At 33.0% G+C, this 8,914-nt stretch overlaps 1 protein-coding gene across 1 annotated transcript; it reads left to right on the top strand.

The window, feature by feature from the left end:
• The first annotated feature begins 4,872 nt into the window (after positions 1–4,872).
• LOC116134517 lies at positions 4,873–8,354 on the top strand. Its single transcript, XM_031420210.1, has 7 exons — positions 4,873–4,996; positions 5,096–5,590; positions 6,352–6,438; positions 6,614–6,751; positions 6,852–6,893; positions 6,985–7,418; positions 7,758–8,354. The coding sequence occupies exons 1-7, from the start codon at positions 4,873–4,875 to the stop codon at positions 8,352–8,354; spliced, it is 1,917 nt and encodes a 638-aa protein (XP_031276070.1).
• Positions 8,355–8,914: the final 560 nt, after the last annotated feature.

The following is an 8,914-nucleotide window of genomic DNA, read 5'->3' as shown; positions in this document are numbered from 1 at the left end:
CAAAAGAATTGCAGTGGGTGGTGAGAGATAGATTTAAGTCCAAGTAAAAATGGTGGGGTGGTGGGGGGAGCTTTTGCTTTTTCATACAAAGTTGGAAACACATCAGAATCTGTCTTTTGTTGTTACAAGTGTGTTTTGGTTCTATTTCTTAATTCAAAGCTCAGTTTTTATTTATGGAAATCAGGAAACAAAAGTAGTATTCCAATTCCTTTATCTGTATTCCCAGCTATGTTCTCTCAAATAAAGTAGTATTCTCAATAATGCAATTGCCAATCTTGGCAGCAATCCGAAGCATGTACATCAAAGAAAAAATCATGCCTAGTGGAAAAGAAATAGAACAATTTTATACAAGAAGAAATATATAGTTAATCATCAATTAATATTTAATATATAGTTAATCCATTATCAATTATTAATTGATGATTAACTATATATTAATTGACATATAATTGTCAATTAATTATAGTTAATCCATTATCTAATATATAGCTAATCACAATTAAAAAGCTCTTTGGCATTTCCTCGAATCATGCTCCATTATCAATAAATAGAAACATATATTATTTAGGCATGCTGATATAAATGTTAGTTTAGATTAATTTTATTCTGGCTATGGTGTCCTTGTGTTTGTTTCTTTGTTTTATTTTTATTTTTGTAGTCTTAAGCATTGACATAGCGGATTCAGAAACTATAAATACAGATATGGTTAACTGAGAGCAATTGACGATGCTTCAAGTAATGCCACCTCCTTCTAATTCTAGTATTCCTACAACTAGTTCTAGAAATAAACGTAAAACATTAGAAGTTTGGAATCATTTTGAGATACATGTTGAGAATAACACTGAGAGGACTAGGTTTAAGGCATGTAGTAAATCTTATGCATATGGTAGTGTCACACATGGGACTAAAATATGAAGGTCATATAGGAAATTGTCCAAACATGCCAACCATGATGGGGTAATTATTGATTGATCATAACCATAGATTGCAAAGTAGGAAGATTAGTCAAGAGACTTATCGTGAATTTATGGCGTTATCAATTATTCAACATAACTATCCATATTCATATGTGGAGAATGAAGGAACTAGGAGAGTCCTTTTGTATGTTTGTAAGGAGCTTGTGCATTATTCTAGGAACATCGCTAAGGCGATTGCTAAAAAATATATGAAAGATGAAGAAAAAAACTAAGCTTGAATTAGGAGGCTTACAAATAGAATATGCTAACTTCTGATGTTGGGACTTCTGGTACAACTGAGGGATATATTTCTTTGACACTCATTATATGATGGAATTGGGAGTTGCAAAGTAAAATACTGAACTTTTGCCATATTCCTCCTCCACACTGGGTTTGTTTTGGCAGAAAATATTATAAATTTCTTGCAAGAGTGGGGAATTGAAAAGAAAGTTTTCTCATATTTTGGATACAATTAGTAATGATAGCATGGAGGATATTTTGAGGAATCAGCTTTATGTGCAGAATGCTTTGTTATGTAGAGGTGAATTTTTCCATGTGCGATGTTTTGCTATCTTGAATCTTATTGTTCAAAAGGGTTAAGAGCTACTAGTGTTGCTTTGAATAGATTTGAGATAGTGTGAAATATATTAAAGCAACCGAGGCTAGGAGAATCAGTTTGGAGAACTTGCTGTACAAATAGAGTGAAAAGCTCAATGGGTTGAGATTGGATGTTTCCACTAATGAATTTGACATTTTAATGCTTGAAAAGCGGTAATATTTCGTCCCGTGTTTGTGGCTTTGTCAACAGTAATCCTAGTTATAAATTTTGTCCATCAAATGAGAATAGGATAGGGGGAGAGATATGCAGTTCTTGAACCTTTTATGATATTACACTTTATTCTCAGGTTCTAAATCCTACAGCAAACTTGTACCTGAAATGTGTATGGGAAATTCAATTGCGTTTAATTGGAGAGGATGTGAGGAGATGTTGTTAAGAGCATGGCAGAACAAATGATCCCAAAATTTATAAAATATTGGATTCTTATAGTTTTGTGTTGACGATTGCAACTATTCTTGCCCCACGTCTCAAGTTTTAGTTTGTGAGTATGCTTTCAACAAAGTTTATGATTCAAATACTGCCGAACGGAAGTTAGAGGTGTTAAGAATAACTTGCAAAAGCTTTTTCAAGCTTACGAGGCTAAATGTTTTAAAGCGTTCTTGCCACCTTCAGTTGTTTCTCTTGCGACTAGTTTTACTTCTAGAGGCGTATAGATCATTCTTCTGTAAGTCACTATACTTTTTAGTTTTTATATTCTTATGATAAATAAAGTATTATTTATTGTTTAATTTTAATTTTTGACACTAATTGTTTAAATGATGTAGGATTTTGATAGCTATGAGAGTGTTTTCATTTCCACTAAGAATCCGAATTAGATCTTTATTGGAAAGATGAGATTTGATCGCATCAAATATCAGAATTTAGATATCCTCGATGATTGGAAGAACAATCGTGATCGTTATCCAATCTTACCATGATGGCTCGTGATATCATGGCAATACCAATAACATCCGTAGCCTCGGAGTCCGCTTTTAGTATTGGCAGTTAAGTGCTTAACAAATATCGAAGCTCACTTCGACCAAAAATGCAGAATCTTTGATATGCATTCGAACTTGGCTATATGGATATGAGTTTGAAGGTAACTGTTACCATAATATTTCATATATTTTATTATTTAAATTTATTAATTTATAGTTGATCATTGTTTTGTAGATGATGAGGTGAATGATGATTCGGATGATGATCTTGATGTGCCATTAATAATCTCGAACTGTGGAATCAAGAGACCTATCACGCCCACTGTAGATGAACATTTGCTGTCCTAAGAATGTTTTTTTGTTGAATATTGGATTATGATTTGTTTTATTTTAGTTGGTATTTAAGTTTATTGACTTATTTGTTTGTTTATGTTATGCGTAATTGTGTATTAGTGATTTTGTATTTGTTTATTTTGGTTGGTATTTATAGTTTTGTATTATATCTATTGTTTGTTTGTTTATGGTTTATTTGTTTATTTGATTCCTATTGGTTTAATTCTAAATTGAATTTAATTTAGACCAGTTGATTTAGGGGGTGTAATTGTAAAATTAAAACTGCGGAATTTTGGGGGTGTAACTGTCAATTGAAAATTATTGAGGTGAAAAAAAACTAAAATCTGGAGAGAGAAAAAAGGTCCACCATTTTGGATCCGTTATCTCGACCCATATAAGGACCCGTACCCATTTGACCAGGACCATACCCGACCCACCCACCCGTTTGGCCAGGTCTAATTATTACTAACATTCCCTCTCAAACAGAATCGTATGGACTAATCCTTCTTCCATATACTCTATGATTACCTGCTCTCTCAAACAGCCACGTAGCTTGTGCTAATTTCTCATGACAACACCGGGTATTTCAGTAAACACTTGGAGCCAGGGAAAAAAAAAACTGCCTGTGTCATATCCAAAAAAGAAAACTGAGTAATGCTACTGCATAATTCCCAGAGCACCATTTCCTGCATAATTTCCTTCCTGCAAAGTTCAAAATTGAACTAGCACACAACAATAACCTTTTCTGCTGATAAACACACTGCATAATCTCAGAGCAGTTTTTCTGCATAATTTCCTGCAGAGGCATACTTTGAACTAGCACACAACAATAACCTTTTCTGCTGAATAATACACCACTGCATAATTCCCAGAGCACAGTTTCCTGGATAATATTATATATACATAGAAATTTTATAGTCAGGACGTCCTGACATAATATTATGAAGACTGTGCATGTATATCATTGAATTTGAGTTATAAAATATGATTTCAAAACTATAAGCTGAATCCAACGGGATTTAAGCATGATCTTGACAAAATAAATTAAATATCACGATGTAAACAACTTACTTGGAACTACTTTTAAAACTCTTCTTTAATTGCAACATCAGATCCCAATAAGAAATTTTTGTGTTTTATCCCAAAGACAGAGGCAGCTAAAGAGACTATTAGTTTATTCCATCAACATTTAAATGTAACAGTGAAAATTATATGGAAGAAACATCACAATGCTAAGTCAATCTCAAGACTAGAAAAACATCCTATAAAAAGCGAAATGGTTTAGACGTCTCTATAGATGATATGGAAATGGTTGAAGTTGAGTCGAACCAGTCCAACTTTTCCACGAAATTTTTAATTAGCTCTCCAACTAAATACGAAACACACGATACCACAACTCCTGTGCTCATGTATTATTTTGATATATGATTTGGGAGATGATTTACTAACATGACATTTGGCAATACCCAGTAGAATAATGCATAGAAAAGAAGCACCCAGAACAGCTTCATACACTTTCTTGTGTGTGTCAAACACTCTTTCTATTATCTTTTTTTTTTTTTTTACCATAGATCTTGATATGCTCTATGCACTAATTATTGTACAACAAATTCACTTATCAATTGAGTACTTATATTTCAGTGTGTTAAGAAAATATTGAGATATATTATTCTTCAAAAAATCGATCCTAATATGATACTACGCTTTACCAATACGATCTTAATGATTTAAAAAAAAAAAAAAAAAAAAAAAAAGGACGAAAGTGGCACAAATATGATGAAAAAGGCAAGTTTGAAAGATATTCTTTGCTTTAGGAATTTTCTAAATTAACAAGCAAAGCACCTCTCTCTCATTACGCATTCATATATACTTTGTCTTTGTCTTTTTCTTTTTATTAAACACTTTCTATTATATCTCCATCTCCATTTTGACTTGGCCCCAAAAAATCCTCAACTCATCATCACTCTCATTTCTTCGTGAGTCTTGAATCTTGTATTTTGATTGTCATCGTATTTGTAGTTTTGATAAAGACGAAAGAAGTGAATAGATGGATCCTATTCAATCATCCAACTCTGGAGTCAAAATCACTGAGATAATGCAAGTTGATTCCAATAAAGAAACTAGGAAATTGGAATGCAAAAGGACTGCTCATGAATCTGGGACAGCACAAGGTATGTGACTTGGATAAAAATTGAAATTTCAAGCATTTCATAATAAATTTTAAAGTCCTTTACATACATTTTCACATCTACATTATTTGGGATTGACAGAGAACAAAAGGACCGAGGTGATAACGGCTGATTATGCTCGGTTCAGGCCATTAATCAAGGCTATACAGGAGTGTAATTGGATACTTTTACAAGATTTGGTAGATAGAACTCCTGGGGCCTTGACGGAAACTGTTTCAAGCCATGAGTATACCATTTTTCACATAATTAATATTTCAAGTGCCCCCACTTGGCTTATAAAGAAGCTTGCATTCAAGATCAGTGCAAAAGAACTTCAAAATTTGAGAGAAGAGAGTGGCTGGCCCGTTATATACCACGCTGCTTTATATGGCAATAGAAAGGCTGTAGAAGCTTATGTCCTTAGGCACCCAGAATTTCCAAACATAAGGAACGAACAGGGTTATCTTCCAATTCATACAGCAGCAGAATGTGGCCACAAGGGATTAATTCAATTTCTTGTGTCAACAACAAAAGAACCATTGGATGACGATAACGGTGCTGAACTGATTAAAGCTCTGATACGTTTCGGTCACTATGGTAAGTGCAAAAGTTATTTTCTTGTTTGCGATACGGTTAGATAACGTTAAATTATCACATTAGAACTTTTTATTATTGATTTAATTTTTAATTTTGGAATTTTATCGTTTAAAAATGGTTGAATATTTTTATTTATTTATTTTTTGTATATTTTGACACCATATCATAATGGTCAATATTGTAAAAGATAATTAATGAGGATATAATTGACTTCTGTATACTATTACTCATTTTATATATATATTAAATTAAATGGTTATCAAACTTATGTACGTGTCATTTTTAAAATTTATGTCCCTTTTAAACATGCATCCTCATTTTGATTTTCTTTGTAAAATAAATCAAAACTTCCTAAGGTAAATTGAGATAAGGAGAAGATCCAAATTCATGTGCATTCAGTTATTACCTTATAATTAATATCTTCTTGCATTATATATAGTCAACTTGTATTGTATGTATGTTAGCATGCATTGAAGCATATCACTGTAGCATCCCTCCAGCACTCAAAGGTTGCTGAAAGGCCTCGTTAATTTACCATTCTTCAAATCCGGAATTTGTATCCTTCTACAGCAAATTAGGTTGATCATATATATTGTCTTTGCTTTCTTTTGTTAGTTTTCTTTCATGTGTTCAACTCAGTGGTCTAGTGGATAGAATTTTTCATCCTAGTGCGACACTATCTATGTTACGGTTTTCATTCTTACAACAAAACAATTGCCCTGCTAATTAATTTGTATTCATGATCTCTACTCCTTTTACAGGTATAGCGTTAGATTTATGGAAGCAATATCCAAAGTTAGCTCTTGAAAACAATTCAGACAGAAAAAGTATATTAAAAATATTGGCTGGTAAGCCTCTAGCTTTTGAAAGTGCGAGTTGGAGTCGCCTTGGGTTTTGGAGACGCTTGATCTATTATTGTTAGTAACAACATTCTTCCTCTCATGCCCTTATAGACTCAGATACACTATAACAAACCCATGTCTTATATTCACATGCTCTTATTGTTGTTGCCTGTCTCTGCAGGGATTCCTCTGCAAGAGGAATATTTTCCTTCCAATGAAAGTAACCATGGGGACATAGAAAACGTGGCTAAGTGTTCAGACGAGTTTAAAGAATCCAAACATTTTGGACCTATTCGTCGAATAATCTATGCTTCATTTGGTTTGTACACCTCTTATCTATCTATCTACCTAGTCTTTCTTAAATTGATTATCCTACAAACCAAAACAATTTATAATACTACTTATTTGTTATAACACAGGTGCTTTGCGCCAAATGATCTGGCATGTCCTCATGCTGCTAGGTAATTGGCATTGAACAATTCTCTTAATTAAATTGAGTATCTTGAAGGAATTCTTTATCTTGTTTCATTGACTTGCGTTGTTCAATTGCAGTCCCAGACATCAAAAACATTCGCGATATAAAGTTGACACATGTACAAACCCTTCAAATTGTTAGAATCGCGTGCCATGGTAATGACGTTACGTGGAATGGTACAGAGGCCGTTAAAACTTTCTTGGTGCCATTTCTTGAAGCTGCAAAACTTGGGATTTGCGAGATTGTCAATGAAATTTTGAATGCTGATTTCTTTGCTTTTTCCTACCGCGACAAAAATAATGAACACGGTCTGCTTCATATGGCAATTTTACATCGCCAAGAAAAGATTTTTAAAATTGTACAAGAAAGGAATGTGTATCTATATACCTGGAAAGCGGTCAACAAATTTGGAAAAACTGACAACATCTTGCATTTGGCTGGACAGTCGGCAGCTTCAAGTCAACTCTCTGGTGCAGCATTGCAAATGCAGAGAGAATTAGAATGGTTCAAGGTGAATATAAAATCCTGCCAATATATATATATATGCATCATCTCAACTATTACAAATTATTATTTTATTAGAATCTTATTCTTGCCTCTACCACTAGTGCCTCGATCTTACATCAGACTGCGGTACTTTCATTTCTCATATAGTATTATAAATTTATAATTGAATGTAAAAGAGATTTAAAAATCTGGCCTATATATGATTTTTATTCTAATTCTAAAGTTTCCTTTATTTTTCTGGCCTCATTAATAATTTTTTTATAATATTAGAGATTTTTTTTTTGATAATCAAATTTATTACTGCTCATGCTTATGCTAGCTAAGGTTTTATCACCATCTCCAGGCTGTAGAAAATTATGTCCATCCATCCCTTCAAGAGCAACAAAATGAGAATAATAAAACTCCTAGAGAAGTCTTTACCGAAGAACACAAGGAATTGCTTAAACAAGGTGAAAAATGGATGAAAGAAACTACTACATCATGCAGTGTTGTAGCTGCATTGATAATAACTGTAGTATTTACAGCAGCTTTCACCGTACCAGGTGGCAACAACAATGATGGGATACCTATTTTCTTGCGTGACACAGCTTTTATAGTTTTTATCATATCAGATGCACTTGCACTCTTTTCTTCCACGGCTTCAGTGTTGATGTTTTTGTCAATCATTACTTCACGTTACTCAGAAGATGACTTTTTGGTGTCACTACCAAGGAGGTTAATCATCCAACTTATCACGCTATTCTTTTCTATTGCAAGCATGATGGTAGCATTTGGTGCAACCCTCTACACATTTCTTTCTCATTCATGGAATTGGGCTGTCATTCCAATTTCGCTACTTGGATTCTTCCCAATGACTTTATTTGTCATTTTGCTATTTCCTTTCTTGCTTGAAATTTACTTTTCCATTTATAAACCAGGCATTTGGCATAACATCAAATAAATAATTCAGGATCTCACTCTTGGCAATACAGCCACAGAAGTTCTTCCTTTAGTGAATAAAGTTGTATGATGTGTTAATTTCATCTCCTATAGTGTGGCAGAGTCATTTACTTTTCTACCATTTGAGACACATCTTAAAATTATTATTATTTTTATTTCCTTGTAAGCAGTTTATGTATTTATCATTCTACTGTTTAATATAATAGGACACCTAAGTTTTGCTTAAAATAATAACAATAATATTCTTTTATTAATTTGGGTTTAAAAATGGCCTAATTTCATTGGTGTATGGCCCAAAGGTGTTGGGCAGACCACAGCCCACTTACATAAATAGAATACTTAATTTGGCACAACAGCAAGGCCCATTTGATCTAAATTACAGCGACTAATGATAATTGTATAAACTAATTACCGACAAATATAAATATCCTTTTCATTTACAAAGAAAGGAGAAATTCCAAATAAAAATAGAAGTTAGATGGAATCTTGGTTAGTAATTGCATTAAATTATGGTAATTTATTTGGTGAACAAATGCAACCTAATATTAAGTCTTATCCTTA

Source organism: Pistacia vera, unplaced genomic scaffold (genome assembly GCF_008641045.1).
Source record: "Pistacia vera cultivar Batoury unplaced genomic scaffold, PisVer_v2 Contig289, whole genome shotgun sequence".
Lineage (NCBI taxonomy): Eukaryota > Viridiplantae > Streptophyta > Magnoliopsida > Sapindales > Anacardiaceae > Pistacia > Pistacia vera.
Note: the sequence above shows the minus strand (reverse complement) of the source record. Positions and strands in the feature narration are given on the sequence as shown.

What these genes read in the sequence shown, in the direction of transcription:
- LOC116134517 (XM_031420210.1), top strand. Translation starts at nt 4,873, where the DNA reads ATGGATCCTATTCAATCATCCAACTCTGGAGTCAAAATCACTGAGATA. An exon ending in GATACGTTTCGGTCACTATG is followed by an intron (nt 5,591 to 6,351) that starts GTAAGTGCAAAA and finishes CTCCTTTTACAG; the next exon opens with GTATAGCGTTAGATTTATGG. An exon ending in AATAATCTATGCTTCATTTG is followed by an intron (nt 6,752 to 6,851) that starts GTTTGTACACCT and finishes GTTATAACACAG; the next exon opens with GTGCTTTGCGCCAAATGATC.